The following is an 18332-nucleotide window of genomic DNA, read 5'->3' as shown; positions in this document are numbered from 1 at the left end:
ACACACACACACACACACACACACACACACACACACACTAATCTGAATATATGGGATGGAGAATAAGATTAGAGAGATGCAACATTCAGGAAACAAACAAACAAAAAAACTAGATTTAAAGGGATAGTCCACCACCACACAATAAAATTCTATCACCAGACAGTTGCTGATCCCCATTAACTTCTACAGTATGGAAAAAAAAATGCTATGTAAGTCAGTGGGGACCTGCAACTGTTTGGTTACTCAAATTCATTAAAATTATTTTCTTTTGTGTTCAGCAGACGAAAGACATTCAAACAGGTTTGGAAAAACACGAGGATGTGTAAATTACATCATTTTCATTTTTGGGTAAACTATACATTTGTTTGATGAACAGGGTTAAAGGAATAATTGGGTTTTTTTGCCCTTTTGGAGCTTGACTGCCCCAGCCTCTGGTTATATGGACTATACTGTTCTATGAACATTTTGTCAAAAATGTACCTTTAAAAAAAAATTAAAAATTATAAATGAGATATGAATAAATAATAATAATAGATGACTATTGTTATACTATACTATATACTGTATGAAATATTATGAACTATTGTTATAAAAGAGTTGTATCAAGATTTTTTAAATTAATAAATAAAATAAAACTAAAGAATAGTACAAAAATATATTTATTGCTTTGTTAACATTATTGTTTATTACTAAAACGTTATTACCCATCTTCCATTTATAGTCATTTATATAATAACGAAAAATGTCAGCATCTATTTGTGCGCATTTCTTGCGTAATGCACAGTTACCATTACGTCATTGGTGCTTGTTGTTTTCCGTTGTTCTTTGAAATGGTCCCAATCTTTAATAACATTTCAAAACTACCACACTTATGCATCAACTTAGACATAAATGTTTTGAAATGTTGGACTGTTATTTTCAAGCTCAATCACATGTCCTTTTACTCACAGCAAAGGGGCAAGCCACAGAATAAAATCAAGTCTTTCATGCTGAATGGAAAAAGTGATCTGAAACTTGGAATCCATTTGTATCATAAAGGACTGTTGTATTTTCATGAGCAAATTACTCGTATCACAAGAATAACTAAATGAATATTGAATAGCTTCTAAAACATACTAACTATGGGCTGTGTTATGCATGCCTAGTTATTTCTTTACAGATATAATGAGTAAATTATATTACTTATCTAGTGCTTTGGATAACTTTTGGTCAAATACTAGCCTATTATAATTCTTGACAATTCAGCCACGAGATTGGCGCACCTCTCAACAGACCAGATGAACAAAACTGAAGGCCTGTCAAAGGGACTTTATTAGATGCCTAAAAGAGACATTCAAGCAGTGCATTCAAACATTCACTCCTTCCAGCTTGGCAACTATAGTTCAGGCTTGTTCACATAGTTGATCTGCTCCTTAAGACACAAAAGACTTGAAGCACGGACACTATCTGCAATGTCAAATAAGTACAGATGTTCAGAAAGGAGCCACATATGCTAGCTGTAGATTCTTCAAAAAAAGTTAACATAGGACTACTGTTTAAAGTGGTTTACACAGAATTGGTATGTAGGCTATATAGGCCTACTACAAATGTAAGAGACTGAACAGAGACTACAGCTTGGCTCAATGCGAATGAGCAACTGACTGATAACTGAACCAAACTAAACCAGACAAGGTTTGTGCTCAGGACAGATAACCCAAAACTGGCTTCTTGATGAAAGCACCACACCCACCAGTGCTTTAACACAGAAATAGGCCACTACTGACTCATATGAGGCTCTTAGACTATAGCGCTAAACATCTGGACACTTTGGAATGAATGAAAACAGACAGAATTCTTGCTCATCTTTACATTTTCAGATTTCAGTTCGAGTAATTTTAATGTGCTTTTTCCTTTTTATTAGATTTTTTACATTTCTTTTAGTACTTCAGCTTTTTTATTTGTTAGTCGCCAGTGCAACATTTCTAATTTTGTAATTACATTATTTTTATTGAAAGTTTAAGCTTGTCTACTGCTTAGATTTGATTTTAGCTTCATTTCAATTGCTCAAAATGATTTGACAGTTTAGTTATAAATGACAACACATCTATACTAGGCCTACTTATCGGACGTCTACATGTAACATCTTCTGCTCTATTTTAAAGTGTCTCATTCAGTTATTTGTGTCTCTTACCGTTTGCTTGTTCTTTTAAGCGATGTTTTGTTTTCTTGCTTTAACTGGATACTTCTGAGCTTATATCTCAAAGGTTATATATACATTCACCACAAAAATGTCATTGGTCTGCAGTTGCGGTAACCATTTTAAGTCGAAAGATGGAGCCAATTAGTTACTCCAACACGACTATGACAAAATGTTGCTGTTATCTAGCTACATAGTCAACTTCACAGTGGTCGTCTATGAAGCGTTAAAAACAAAACGTTCACGTTTTAAATGAACTACACAGCGGTATAATTCGACATTCTCACGAATATTCGAATATTACATGAGCGTTATACAACAATCGTCACTGAGCATCAGGATATCTAGTAAATTCAAAACAATTTCGTCAAACAAATGTTAAACTTAAAAGACATCTCAGTCAGAGTACGCCTTGTAAATAAACATTTGACGGTACAGTTTAACTGACGCTTTTTGCGATTAATCGCGGCAACAGTTTCGACCTTTTTCGATTAATTGTGCAGCCCTAGAAATATGGCTCAAACATTACCTGATACCTTGGACATTCCCATTCATCTCAGCCTCATTTGCTTAGCAAGTGCAGGATCACGCAAATCACGCGATCTAAACGCCGAGTTCTGCAGCCCAGTTTTTTTAACCAATCACCTGAATCCAAATGCCAAATGCCACAACGCTGATTGGCTGTCTGATGGCATCGCAACAGCGCGCAAACCCCCAAGGTTAGCTAAAATTGCAAAACGCTGAATAAACGGCTTTTAATTAACTGCCTCACATCATAAATCCAGGCTACTTGTCTTCAGAATGTTTAAACGTTGGTCTGGGAGTTCGCAATATTTGGAGTTATAACGCTGTTTTATAAAAGAAGTCAAGTACAACTTTGCTTCAGGTAAGTTTCATTTTGCAGCATTACATATTTTGTTATCTTTCAGTGGTGCTTTGTCTAAGAGCAAAAAGAAAGTATTAGGATGAGAAATAATTAACACTAACATACAAAAATGTGATTATATAGTGTAAATCACTATTTTTCAGAATAAAATTGATAAAACAGCGAAAATAGTGTAAAAAGGGTAACACTTTAGAAAAAGACTAACTGAGGCTAACTTTAGAGGAAGGTTTACTGGAGGTGCGTTTACACAAGTTTTTTTTTTTTTTGGACAACACTGAAGATCCCCTCGAAATCCGCGAAAACACCTATGTATGACAGATCAGTATTTGGCGATGTCACCTTGTAAAAAAAACACTAAACTAACAGGTGTAGTGAATGTGAAGTGGATACTGGCGAACACGCAGTCGGAAACTCAACAAGGCAGTGCCTCCAAATCTCTGTGATTGGCTAATTACCCAGTCAAGTTTCACAACGTCTGTCAAGATTGTAATTGCAAGTTGGTAGGATGAATTACCGTGCATGAAATACTTTTTTTTTTACTGTATTATTGTAGTTAGTTTTAATAAGGTATGAGAAGATAAACTTAGAAAATTGTTTTACACTATTCATTCCTTGTTAATAGTGTAGCATAGGTTTTCTTCCAAAAACATAAAATGAAAATGTTACAAACAAACAAACAATAAATACATGGGTAGGTAGGTATGTATGTATGTATAGAACATCAACTGTATTATAATGAAATGATTTAAATGTTAATTGTAAATTATTGTCATAATACACAGATATTTTTGAATGACAGTCAAAGTAGAAAGATGCTTTTTGTAGCCAAATTGTATAAATAAGTATCTTGTATTTCTTGATACAAGAGATATGAAAGTAGCACCGGTATGTTGCTGTACTACAGTAAAATATACACTTTAGTGGTCATTATGTAAAATACTTGACCGCTTAATGTTGCAATTAACCAATCAGAATCAAGTAATCCAGAGGCTTGTGCAGTAAAATTACAACCATGTATTATTACAACCAAAACTGTATTTACCAGGCACAAAACAAGGAGGCGTTCCTTTAGGTTGACCGCATTAAACTTGGATTTTGATTAATCTCAGTAACCCCTTTTCACCAATACAACTCAAATTTATTCCATAATTTAAAACTAGAAACAGTTTTTAACTAAAATGCCACACAGGCACTTCAATTCAAAGTATCAGATGAATCAGTGATTTATTTATTTTAAGTTAATAGTGTCACTACTTAGATTTTTAGAATCCACTATTTTTTACTATGTAATTTGTTATAGAACAAAACTATAAATGCTCTTCAAGTAATTTTAACCACAGAACTTATTTTACTCATAAATTTGAAAAATTATAGGTGTAAATGAGATTTATGTATAATTAAAAGCATTATTTTTAGTTTGGCAGAGCAGAAACAACATGGTGTTCAGGAAACCCGTTGTTATTTTTGCAGTTCCATTCATTGGCGCAAGTGGTGCAGAAATCACACATTTCACCTTTAATGGATCAATGCTATAAAAAAGAAAAACTTTGTTCTTGCAAGGTCAGAGGAAGACACTGGTTGGTTCATTAAGTGGTGAACTCCAGCTTCTCCTTTTTCAGAGGGAACAGAAATGCTACTATTAAAGGGTTTGAATGATCAATAATCTTAACTAGGAGCTTAATGCACATCTTCTGCATTTATATTGCTTATTGTGTACGTGTTCCTTATTGGAAATCTTAAAGAAAAAGTGTGCAAATGGGAAAATTGCCTATTTTTATTTTGTATTACTAAATAGCTATACTAAGTTACATTCTCCATAAAGAAACGAGATGAGTTGCCTACTGTTATATCAGTCTTGACAATATGGGAATCCAAGATTAAAACAATAAATAAAGAAATGTCATACAAATGTCATGACAGTTTTGCTGTTAGATCTTAAGTGATGTGTTGCTGTTTCTTGTCTATCCAGTATGGTAGAAAGCATTGTAGAGTAGGACAAATGAAATGCAATGATGAATAATAAATGAAGGGTATAAAATAGAAATGTCAGGATGTTAACTGTAACAGGATGAGTGACAGACCAGTTTATAGTGACACGATGCACTAAACAAATAAGTCTGTGGCATCAAGACAATTATATGACATGTCCTATTACCTGCATTCTCTTGCAGTAACATTAAATGTATGTACCGGTACTTTCCCAAAGAGAAAAAGTACATATATATACACAGTGCGTTGTTTAAGTAGGTGGATTGGGATGCATGGTTGCTTTAGGTCATTGCCATCATTAGTGGTCGACCGATATAGCGCCAAGGTCGATATATCGGCCGATATTTGGCATTTTTCAAATATCGGCATGGCCGATAATTTTTCTGTTAGGCCAATGCGTTCGAGGCGGGACTTTTATTTTGACGGCGCTGAGAACGGCAGCGCCTATGCACACAGTGCTCACATTCTCCCTCTTGTTAGCTGTCCTCCTTTCAGTTAACAGTTCTGTCTAATATGGATAGAAGTATGTCTAATAATCAGATAGAACGGTTAAACAAAGGAATTAAAATGTATACAAAGTATTATATTATTAGTAATAGAAAGGCAAGCATCATAATACTTTCTCGTTTGCCGTCAGCATTCAGCAAATACGCATTTATATAATTTAAACAAATCTTTGAATGACTAATGAACATTTAATTTCACAAACCTTGCAAACTTAGTCGAATCCAGCTGTGAGATCGTGTGAAGTGTGCAAGTGTGCATGTGTATCCTGCATGATCGGTGTTCTCTGTGTGACGGTCGGTCCGTGCGAATTGTATGCTGACAGGAGGAGAGTTCAGCTTCACTGAAGACGTGCGATCGTAAACTCGTGATTTCAAATTATGCAGCGCTTCATGGTTTTGCCCACTGTCATATTCATCATGTAATTTTCACTGTGTGCTGTATGTAAAATGAGTGTAACCTTGGCTTTATTTGAAAAAATATGATTCCCAATGCACACAAACTTCCCAGAATACTGAGTGTCCTGTTGGTTACAGTGTTTACTTCCTTTTTAATTATATTTGTATTAAATATTTATTTATTTATTTGTGAAAAATACTTTGTCATCTGAAGTATAAGTATGTTTATTTTACACATTTATTTTTAATCCATTTTCAAATTATTTCAAATTTCTTGAATATTAATTAAAATAAATACATTTGTATCGGCCACCCTGCTTTCCAAGATATCGGCATCGGCTGTCAAAAAACACATATCGGTCGACCACTAGCCATCATGCCTTGATTGTATATTATCAGTTGATAAAAGCACCACCTACTGGTTAGAAAGTCATAAAAATCGTTTTAAATGCTCTAATACAGTAATACAGCAATTATTAATTTTTGCAAGCTTCACTTTTTTTTAATCCAGTCTTCATCTGTTAGCTTAATTGTCTTCCCCTAAATGAAAAACAAATCTCTCCATAACAAATCTGCTGGTTAAGATGGCAAGCAAGCATTGAGGCTATATCTTTTGAAGATTTTGTGAACCGACAAACTTTTTATGTATCATTGTCACAATGCCCTGAGAATATGAAATACGTTTGGCTAAAATTTTGAATAAGTTAATTAGCATGTCTTTTTCTTCATTTACTGCTGGGCTGTGATCACACAAAGTGGCCAATAATTGCATTTTGCCATTTGCAAGTTGTATTTTGGTATATTTGATTTGCCCATCCAGACTGGTCATGATTAGTGATTATTCTCACATAAGATTTTTTTTTATCAACAAAAGCAGTTGTTTTCTATATTTGTAACATGTTCTTGACATTGAAACTTACTTAATGTAGGGGAATGCAATGAGAAATTATGATTCTAAAATTGAAAATGTTAAGTTTTTTAAATCACTTATGGAAAATGTATGTGTAAAACTAACTCAAATTCCATTTCATCACATGGACAATGAAAATGTGTTCATAATTAAATCTTGTCATTAAAAACGGAATGTTATGCCCTTAAACCTATGTAGCATCACCATATAAGCAGCTCTATTTCATGTAATTTCAAAACCAAACTACACTGGGGCATGTTTTAAGTCAAAAGTTTTAAAAGACATTGCTGCAGCACAATACATGCTATTTAATAATAATAATGAAACATAAATAAAACTAAATCATTGGTTTGTTTTGCAGCAAGAACATCCGAAATCTGTTATACCAAACAGAGATCAGACTTTAAGATTTTTTTTTTTTTTTACAAAATATGACGCACGACGAGAGCAAGAGATCCAGTTGAAATGAAATCCCGAGAATCAAGGCAGCAATATATTGTGAACATGTATGAAGATTTGGTATAAGGCACAATTAAGACAAAATAAGACTCATTCTTGAATTGACAAATGTATATGATTTTTCAGGATACATTCAACAGAATGGCCGTTGAACTGCAGCTCAAACAGTATCAATTAAAAAAAACTAACTAATGTTATTATGGTTGTTATTCTGAGAAAGACCCCTTCAGTTATACTGTAGTATATTACCTCATATTCTTAACAGTTTTGTTCTGAAAATTATAAGATGATAAAAGACTTGGATACGATCACACATTCCTTAGAAAATGTAGTGGTATTGTTAGTGCACATTATTACATTGGTTAACCACTGGAACCAATCAACAGTACCCATACAGGAAAAGGAGATTGCATCAAAATGACATTATGACATGTGTTATTACAGATCGGTTAGTCTGCATGCTTCAGGTCATAATTCTGTTCCTTCAAAAGTGCTACATCAACTGTGTGTACACAGAGAAAACATCATTGAAGTCAGAGCCACAACATCAACCACTACCTGAACTGTTGCACACAAGAAAAAGAAACACAGAAACACTGATATTGAACATTCTTTTCTTGAGAGGTGGGTAAATTAACATTTCTTTTTATTTCTTTTTAAATTTGTAAAATGTACATAAATTATATTTGACGCATAACCGCCGAATGAGTAATTCAGTGAACCTCTTTGCAAAGGGAAGGAACATAAGTTAAGAGATAAAGGGAAACAAATAATAATAATAACAGCACAAGGCATTCCTTGTTGAGATAATTTTCAAACAAACATTGGTCAGACATTTTTTTCCAGCTGGGAAAGCAATGTGCTACTGAAGAGAGGTCATCACACACCTTCATCATTAGAATTATCCCATGTATGTATTTGTAGGGAAATTAGGGATACATATTCATTGCCCCTTACCCAAAGGCCTTCACACCCCATCGTTTCATTCCAGTAACCCCCAACCCTCCCACGTCAAGAGGAACAGAGACGAAACGGGTGCGTTTATGACGTGAACGTTCACAAAAAGTGCAGACAGGATAGATAACTGCTATGTGTTCGCTTCACCTGGGTGAAACTTTCATTAAAATTGGTTTCTATTCCAGATACAGACCTTTTTTTTAAGTGCAGATAAAGACCTTTTAAAGAAATAAACGTGGAATTCAGCCACATGCTATTCAAATATTAATCATATATTTAATTGATATACATATATTGCCAACATTGGCACGTTCAATATTGCACACAGTAATGAAATATAGCACTGGGAAGAGAAAGAAAAAAAATCAAACGTTGTGAAGCAAAGTTTCCAAAATGACAAATTACGCGAAGCAACACTGAAAAGTTTGAGGAAAGGGGAAAAAAAATCCTGGCCACACCCCTCGACTAAGCTTTTGGTCTGTGACCGTGACACGCTACTGCCAAACTACAGAGAGGCTTCAGTGCGGAAGTTTACCTCACACCAAAGGAGTTTGTTTAGAAGCACTAAACATCCTTTTGTCTGGCATGTAGCATCTAATACATTTTTGTCAAGGTGAGGAAAAATGCCTACGTGATTTCGGAGTCACTCTTTGTGATCAGATTTGCTTTTGGACCGAACAGACCACGAGTTATGCAATAGCATATGGGAGGGCCAGGGCCAAACAAAACCAGACGAGAAAAAGAAAAAAAAAAGAAAAATGAACAAGAACCCAAACTTGGATCCAAAGCCCCAGCCAGTGTATAAGCATGCGGAGTCTGTAAGGCACCAGGTTGTTTAATGCTGAAGAGTATGCTCCCCAACAAGTTTCATTAGGGTCAGGGTCTCCCAACACAGGTCCTCAAGGACCCCCATGGAAAAAGGGCTTTCGTTTCAAAAGACTTGTCATTGATGTCTGATCAAACAGTCAAAAGAGTTGATATATTATCTTAGTATGTACACGTACTTCTCGGACAATTCATTCCTTAAAATAAAAACAAGTATTAATTCAACAACCTGACCAAACATTTCTGACGTTATGGACATTGGAACCATTACAGAGATGAGTCCTTGAGGACGAACATTGAGAAATCCACCTCAATGTGGCTGTGTACAGGTTAACATGCAACTACAGCATTCCTTGGCGCCACTCATCCTCTCATTGGTAGACTGATAATATATATATATATATTTCTATATATTTCGTTTTAAACCCTTTAACAGATTGTTTGTCAAATCCCCCACTAAAAACGTGGGTTGTTTTCTTCTCCACTGAAATACATCTGATTCACAAAATCATACTTTGTATGTTTTTCTACATGAGAGTTTTCATACGTTTCTGTGTATGTTTGTATCGAGGGGTTCGGTTTTATTACAAAAAGGTTTTCGAGAGCTCATTCTCTTCTGTTGTCATTGCTTTTACTTAAGTACCTTTTTTTTAATACACTGTGCATGACAACGAGACACAAATACATAGCATATCATCTGCATGACAAGAACTTTAATTAAAAAAATACACTGGTAATACTACTCAGAATGTTTGAGAAGAGGTCGCCCACCGCCTCTGGACGCTTGCACACAGCGGCCACTCGCTCTGCTGACCCCTGTACCTCTGTCAATCAACAGGTTGATATTTTTCCCTCCCATCAGGGTTCCCATCTAGCCCTCAGGTGATGCTTGGAATATCTAGTGGCATGGCTACCATGACAACCTCTTCAGATGATTCGAAAATTTGGTTTTAAAAAAACTAAAACATCTGATTTGTGCTGAAGTCACACGTAAAGGAACCGCTTCCTTGTAATCTCGGCAATAACTCCATTGCAAACACTTTTTATAATATCTTGGAACGTGTACAAAAGTTCTCGGTTAATAAGGGGAAAAGAAACACTCAGTTCTGTTGTCGTCAAGTAGGAAACACAGTTCATATATAATGTTATTACTTGGTTTAGCAGCCGCTTACTGTATTAATGGTGGGTAAGTGGATGACATCCAGCGATGGGTGGACTGTCAGTCTGTGGAGGTTTGTATTTTTTGTGGGTAGTGCTCCCTTGGAGTTAAACAGTTACTTATCTTTTATGTATCTCTCTCTCTCTTTTTTTTTTTTTTTTTTTTACAGCAAAGTACGTATAATTTCTTTTTAGGTTATTCGGATTATTTTTTGTATGTTTCTCTCCACTATCAATCCTCTTCCCCGTCGTCTCCGTGCATCTCCTCTTGTTGCTGCTGCTGAAGCTCACATGCCCTCTTTTCCCGCTGCTTCTCTTGAATCTTTTTCATTTCGTCTGCGTATTTACAGAAAGTGCTGCCGAATTTCGACCACACTTTGTAGGGCACTGTGATAGAGTTGCGATAGGTGGGCTTGACTTCGCTTACCCTCATGAACACCCCGTACTTATTGGAGCCCACGTCAAAGAAAAAGCGCTTGTTGTCCACAGTTAACGAGGTTCCCTCGGGCAGCTCCGCCGGCTCTTCATCCACTCCGTAGTCGTCGATGAGTTTGGCAAGGGCGTCGCGAAACTCGATAAGTCCCTGGGCTGGAAGAGCGATGGTCTGGCCTTGCGTGGATCCCAAGCCGGGCCCCCGGTTGACGGTCTGCCGGATCCTCAGAAAGCGGCCCCTCTGGTTCTCCTTCAGGTCCATGTAGTACTTCCGATTCTCCCGCACCAGAAACTCGCTCTTCAGCGCCCGCCGCGGCTCGTCCTGCGCTATGTCCGGATTGCTTGGCCCTAACTGGGCATAGTGCTCGATGAAGTCCCCCAGGTAGTCGCGGAACTCGACAGCCACAGACATGGAGAGAGTGAGGCGGCTCTTGTTTCCCCCGGCCCCGACTTCTGCTATCTTCAAGAAGCGGCCTTTCGCGTTCTGCTTTACGTCTAGATAGAAGCGCTTGTTCTGGATGTCAACCCGCTTCGAGGCGAGCTCCTGCGTCTCGTGCTGCAGCCCGGAAGCCGAGCCCGCCCCTCCTGTCACTGGGTGCATGGAACCGACACCCGGGCCCGTGGCTGCTCCTCCCTGCTCACTTCCACTGTCTCTGTCCGCCATGATGCTGCCTGCCTTCTCCCTCTGTCTTACTGCAAGCCTACTGCCAAGCAGCCACGCCACCGCTCTCGCGAGATCTGTGTGAAGAGAGAAAACGAGCGCTGTTCAGACCTGTGCAGAATATCTAATCCGAATAAATTCTTCGTATAGAAGGTCTAACACTGCAGCCGCAATCTCTAAAAGCACATTATGTCTGTCCTAAAGATGACGATAAATTAAATTCAAAGCGAAAGTAAAAATATCAAATGATTGCGTACTGCGTGTGTGCTGCCTTCACCGCGTATCTTAATATAGAATATTTTTCACTCCTGTCAACGTATTTTAGTCTAGGCTATATGCAGTCGTTACTAAAGCCATTTGCTTAAGTTTCGTTGTCCTTTAAGTTCTTATATCCATGTTTAAAGCTTAAAAAACAATTATTAAACAGTGGTTAAAATGGTACGGGAGATTAAATGTTGCCGAAAACAGAAAAAAATGCACGAATCTTCTATATGCGAAGTCATAGAAATTGATATAAATCTTAATGATATCGCTCACGCATCCCGCTGGTATTTAGCCAACGAATATTTAATAAGAAATTTTGCTAAATTTAATAAAACGTTTCGGAGCAGACCGGTTGGGTTTGGTTAGGCTTTCATTTAGTTTATCCTTCACTTCGGCTTTTTTTTTTTTTTGTCATAGCAAAAATATAAATAGTTTATTGGAAATATATATTTTTTCAGATGCATTCGTATTGATGCACTGATGCAAATTGCATTAAATGGCTATGATTTTGAGCTAATAAATAGCTCAATGCAGTATTTGATTTCTTCAGCTTTTAAGGTGGTTGAATTTTATTTGGGTATAGACGCGTGAGTTATTACATATAAAATGTTCTGTAGGTTTATGTTACGCACTTATCTAGGCTACAATGCGAGTTATTTTCATCCAGTAGCCTATTATTTAACATACGTTGCTGTATGCATTTATACCAGATGCAACTTATTCATTATAATCAACTACATACCCAAATATTTGTTGTTTTGTAGTTGTTCAACTTTTATCATCGAAAAAAAATCTCCCTGTAAAAAATAAGCAATTAACGGAGGTTTCTAATTAAATCAAGCCTCAGCGTCGCCTGCATGTAAGAATTAAGGAAGTCTGCGTGTCTGAAAAGGCTTTTGTGATATTGTACTCGAGGCCTGTTTGAAGATGAAAATGATGAAGGCCTAACAGTTGAATTTGAGGATTAATATATGTTTTTTAATTTACATTGATACAGTTGTGATGGATGCTATCTTACCAAAGCGGTTAAGAGTAATATGTGTTGTATGACCGTTTCATATAAGCAGGAGAATATATCTAAAACTAAACGTGGCGTGCATTTTATAAGAACACTGACACAGTTCATGCAGTTCGTCTCAATATAGCTGTAGCGTTTCTCAGATATGATATATTATAAAATACAAAATATTTATTTCGTAAGCATAGGCAAATGAGTAATGGGTTTCTGGCATTTGTATATTTATTTAAAAAACACTAGATTAAACGAGTAAAATAGGCTAACATAATTTACTAAAATATGTAAAATGCACAATCTAAATGCTTTTGTTTCTTTCTATTTTCTTTGTCAATCCGCACAAAAACCATATGATTGATTTTAAAATGTTTGGCAATGTTATACAAAATTAAAAGATGATTTATTGGTTTATAAACATGCTTTTCAAAGCAAACTGTTAAATAAATGTAGAAATGCTTCACTTTGATTTCGATTTTTATTAGTTATTAGATTACTTGCGTGTTTTCCTGTAGTTTTCGAAATAGTGCCCATATTTAAACCCACAGGTAGGCAATTTTACAAAAACATCAAACACAAATCATTGGATAATTGCACTAATGTTTAGAATTCATTTTCTTTAACTTTATTGAACTGCTCTGTAATTTAATTGAAATTGTAAGCACTAACCCTGGAAAATAAACGTTTATTATTTTTTTCACGAATCCAAGAATTGATTCTCTCTAATCATTTAGTTTAGAAAACATTTAAATAATTTAACAGCGTGTTCTTTAACAATTAGTGCAATTGTGGTAGACATATCGGATTTGACAAGCAAAACGCATTTTTCAGAGGCGGGATTGCACATTGAAATATTCTGATGCATCTAATCGTACCCTTTTACTTTCATAAATGAGCTGTGAACGTAAAAGAATAACACATCGTCATTAATAAACAATCTTGCCATTAATGTTATTTTAATCTTAAAGTTTCAACTATAATACCAATGCAAGCTATAAAAGAAAGAACAAAAAGTTCAAATATAAAATCCCCTAACTCAAAAGTCTGCAGTAACGTAGATTAAAATGAGATATATAGAATTTATCTCCTTTTAAATGCGTATAATTTAGATAAATATGTTCACTGAGTTATGCCTTGAAATAGGCCTATATATTCAACATCCATATTATTACAACGGTAGGCTACTATAATAATAAATGTTCAATTGAGAGAGCCTCGACATGTTTTCCATGCATTTTTCCAGGCATTTTAGTGTGTTTGTATGTTTGTGCGAGAGGTAATAAACAGGAAAAAGGCATATGCATGCAATTTTCCTCAGCCCTCAGATTAAACCATGAAGGAACACGCAGCGTTTATGCACGCCTTGGAACAGAAACACTGAAAATGACTGAAATTCAGAAATGCAATAATTAGATGGAATAAACATAAATTACCAGACCATTTATTTGTTCAGTGTTTAATGTTTCTCTAAAGACCGAGCACACGTCGAATACAAACAGCATTCATAAACATCGGGCCTGTATAGTTATGAAAAAGTTTTCAAATGTATTCAGTTGCTTACACATATCAAGTCTATTCAAGCATATGCTTTAATAAATACACATTTATTAAAGTCTAGTCTATTCTAGCATATATTTTTAATAACTCAAGTGCATGTCTTTAATTGAAGAGATTTGAATATAGGCTATAATAAATTAAATATATAATAAATAAATGCATTTAAACAAGGTTTGCATTCCTTGCAAGTGTCTAAGATAAGTGATTTTTCTTCCTGATTGAAAAAAAAAGTATAATAATAATAGGCTAATTATATTACCTCGGGCTAAACATAAAATATTAGTGGTCCCTAACTTTGTGGGGCCTGTTGCTTGCTAGAATGAAGAATGTCTTAACTGGTTATTCTTAATTGGTACTTAACATTTGGTCATTTGAAACTTCTAATGCACGTGTAAACTCCTTGGCATGGGCCTAACACAAGTGACAGTGCGTAAAAAAAGACCGTGAGTGAAGGAAAGAGGGACCGTCGACTCCAATTCATGAGCGTCACTTAAAGGTGTGCTTGCTTTTGGTTTAAGGTGAACTCTGTAAGCTTGAACTCATAACGGTATGTCACAGTCACACTATGGCACACTGGATTTGCCGCAACAGACAGACAGAATCTGACAGCCTCGCTGTCTGTCAGCACTGGAAATAGTTAACGAGTTTGCGCAAGCAGTCTGTGATATCTGCCCACGGCTGCGAACATTAATTCCGTGGTTGTTATACTGACAAAAAACAAGTATACCGCGGAACACCATGACATATGATCGTAAAGTGCAGTGCTGTTGCCAAAGTCGCAGACCTCCATAACGAGCGACGTGGTTCGGCATATCTTACCCCGCTCAGTCTGTAGGCAGAGCGTTAGCCCCTGTGCAAGCCCTTCGCAGTTCAACTGTCAAAAACAAAGATGAAAACCTGTAAGCCCCGAAGGCCTACTGTAAACACTGTCGCGGTGCTGCTTCACCGATGCGCCGTTCACAAGATGGAACGAAAGAGCGAGTCGTGGCATGGAGACGGACGCACGCACGAGCTCAACGTGGAGTCTGATGTCAGCACGCTCAGCTGGGGAAACGCAAACAGCTCTTGCGCCTCGCACTGTTGCTTTCGCGCTATTGCAGCTGGACGTGCTGGTTTAGCTGTTTTGATATTGGAGAATACTTCACATACATCTCGTATGGAATTTATTCCGAGTATTTGGCGTGCTGGAAGGTGCAAATGTCGTAGAATCGGAAATTAGAGTCACGATCACCTTTTTTCTGGGTTGTTAAATTAGCCTAAGTGTACATGCGAAAGTAATATGCACGTGTGTTTTATTATCGTCCTTGTATGTCACAGTGGTTATAACAACAATAAATAATCAAATAAAAATGTATTGGTTCTATCATATAACTTTATCATGTGAGTTCTATCAAAGTGGGTTGTTTCAAATAACCCTGAAGTATGCCTACTTCACTTGTCTAGTCAACCTATGTTATCTAGAATTATCTAGGGGGGGGGGGGGGGGGGTTTTGGGGGGGGGGGGGGGTATTTTCATATCATCTGTAATGGTGTCACGTGGACTGTGTCATGACTTAATTTAAAGTGGTTGTACCGTATAAAAAATAATTTCGTTAAACTCATATTGTACTTTGTAGTTCAGTGTAGTTTGGTCGGTGGGAGGTCGAGGGCAGCGCTGTTTCAGAACCATGGACAGTAACCGCCGAGTCCTGTCCCGCCACTGCGCTTTTAATGATCGATCAGTTTTGAGTTTTGTTTTTAGCGAGTTGGTGCAGTGTGCCTGTGTAAACTACAAATAATAAAGTAATCCACCTCCACACTTCTGAACCACTAACGTGAAAATCAAGAAGTGTTTAGGCATTGATTTCATTCCACAAAAAGGGTGCGTTTATGTCGAACTTTTGCCATGTTGAGCTTTTAACATGCGATATTATAGCCTAGGTATTTTCTTAACGCATCAACTAAAAATAACATTTTCGTCATCTTTCGCTGTTTTTGTATTCGACTGAATAATTATGTATAGCAATAAAGTATTTTTAAAGTATAAAATACATTTTTATATTTGCACTTTTATTTACTTATTATATATTATTGCATTTTATTAAAAGTTTTAAATGAATGTAATGAAACTGTATATTAATTAAATATTTTCTTTCAAGATAATTAGTTGATGTTAGCTAATGTATTAACTAACATGAGAATACAATGAACAATACATGTATTACTGTATTAATCTGTTAATGTTAAATACCGTCTTTAATTGGTAGTTTGTTTGTTCACAGTGCATTAACTAATGTTAACAAACACAACTTTTGATTTTAATAATGCATTAGTACATGTTGGAGTTAACATTAATAAATGCTGCAGAAGTATTGTTCATTCTTAGTTCGTTAACTAATGATAATTAATTAACCTTATTGTGAAGTGTTACCATTTATATAAATGTATATGTATAGCCTACAATAAAGCCACAATACCAACGTTTCCGGCAGACAGCAAACATTTATTTTGCCTATATGTCACAATATGAGGTAAATCCGGCCCTGTACATGATATTGGTTTTTGTTGCCAAATTGGGTTGGAACAGTTGTTGAATAAACAATTAAACTGAACTATTATGCCTGTCTATCTGTTTGACTGACAGTTTTATTGATCACTGAGAGAGCATTGACTTGGTATGATGTTGGTTCAATATGAAAATGAATTTTTTTTAAAATAGATTAGATGTAGTAAACTACTTTTGTCATGTTGTTGCAGCTTAGCTTGCTACATTTCCCAGGGCTGTAGCTTTGGTGTAGTGAAGCTTCATTTAATGACGAGTAACTGTTAGCTTAGCTCATTACACTTTCCAAGTAGCTTGCCCAACACTGGATATAAAAACATTGGCATTAATCTCTTTGTAGTGTCATGACCTTGCACATGCTAAATGAGCTGTAAAACTGCCAACCCTTTTATTTTTAAAGGCCTATCTATACCACAACGTTATAATTACTAATTTAACTTGATATGGCACAATGAACCACTTCAACACTTAAAAGACATTCTTTGTCTAATAGAATGTATAAAATATATATTTACATTTCATATATCTCTGAAATCAAATTTTTAGGCTTTTTAGGTCCTGTCAGTTAGGTCATAAACACTATAGCTTGGTTTATTTATTTTTCTTAAGGAAAGCATTCAGCAACCTACAAATAAGCAGAGAAATCTCAGCAAGGGTCAGTTTATGAACCATCACCACTGTGCCTTGTTCAAGACCCCAAGTTACTCCAATTAAGGGACACTAGTCTTGGACTACTGTTTTGTACTGTGTGCTGTTCGTTCATTTAAAATTGAATAAATTAAAACGTCTGAGGGACTACAAATTGCGCTATTTATTACCCATGATTCCCCACAGTCATCTTGCAAGTTAGAAAGGTGTTGTGGCTTCCTCTGTGTGCGCACAGAACAGCAGATGTCGCCCTAAGTGAAGTTGTAGCTGCGCTCCTTTGCAGATCCACAGGTTCAGCTTTCGTTTAGTACAGGATTTGGGTTATTTTATGTATCGTTTCTAACCGGTTAAAGTCTAATATTGATATTTATCTTCTCCTTTCAAACATTACATACGTGCCAAGTATGTCTATAAATGCTTTACCATCTTGTGCGCATATTTTGCGTTTGATGCAGTCTGCTGCTACATTCGTGATGTTCCTTCATTTCATTTGTTAAAAATGTTCTCATTCGTCCATGCATTAGCAATGCAACGGATACCAGACGTAGCCTATGGATTTGATGCAACGCCTCACTATCATTTTTTTTCTCTGAGGCAGAACGGCGAATGTGACCTGAATGCAGGGCATGATTTAGTAATGGAATGAGACGCAAAACTCATTCAAAGCTTATTCACTCGCACTGTTAGCAGTCGCGCTCAAAGCAGCGCAAACCTCTGCGGTGCTCTAACGATTTACAAGGAGGTTTGAGGCGGGCGCTTCCCTGCACCATACGTTTTGGTGTTTTTTTCTTTCTTTTTCTTTTCTTTTGTTTTTTAATTCGATGAGGATTGGCGATGGGAGAGATCATGGATTGACCATTTTTCTCGGGGTGTCGGAGACTAAAGACGCACACGCCGGCGCATGGGCGTTCGTTTCAGCACCCCAGCCGTGAATCTGCCGTTTGTGCGGGGAAT

At 36.4% G+C, this 18332-nt stretch overlaps 1 protein-coding gene and 1 long non-coding RNA gene across 3 annotated transcripts in view; both read right to left on the bottom strand.

Moving 5' to 3' along the window:
* Nucleotides 1-2793, bottom strand: part of LOC107574532 (uncharacterized) — a 5926-nt gene extending 3133 nt beyond the window's left edge. Inside the window, exon 1 of one of the 2 annotated variants that reach the window (XR_001607686.1) lies at nucleotides 2706-2793. This is a non-coding gene — a long non-coding RNA (uncharacterized lncRNA). The remainder of the gene's footprint in view (nucleotides 1-2705) is intronic. The other variant, XR_001607685.1, reaches the window with a different exon arrangement.
* Nucleotides 2794-9729: 6936 nt separating this feature from the next.
* Nucleotides 9730-15171, bottom strand: LOC107574530 (transcriptional activator protein Pur-alpha). Its single transcript, XM_016260987.1, has 2 exons — nucleotides 15008-15171; nucleotides 9730-11432 (listed from the first exon to the last, which is right to left on the bottom strand). Exon 2 carries the CDS (start codon nucleotides 11356-11358, stop codon nucleotides 10495-10497), a length of 864 nt encoding a protein of 287 aa, XP_016116473.1. The 5' UTR covers nucleotides 11359-11432; nucleotides 15008-15171; the 3' UTR covers nucleotides 9730-10494.
* Between the last annotated feature and the right edge of the window lie 3161 nt (nucleotides 15172-18332).

This window comes from Sinocyclocheilus grahami, unplaced genomic scaffold (assembly GCF_001515645.1).
Source record: "Sinocyclocheilus grahami isolate Dianchi unplaced genomic scaffold, SAMN03320097.WGS_v1.1 scaffold2262.1, whole genome shotgun sequence".
NCBI classification, from domain to species: Eukaryota; Metazoa; Chordata; class Actinopteri; order Cypriniformes; family Cyprinidae; genus Sinocyclocheilus; species Sinocyclocheilus grahami.
This window is presented reverse-complemented; position numbering and strand designations above follow the sequence as displayed.

Bases quoted from the DNA above. Each gene is read 5' to 3' on its own strand.
- LOC107574530 (XM_016260987.1), bottom strand. From the start codon at position 11,358: ATGGCGGACAGAGACAGTGGAAGTGAGCAGGGAGGAGCAGCCACGGGC.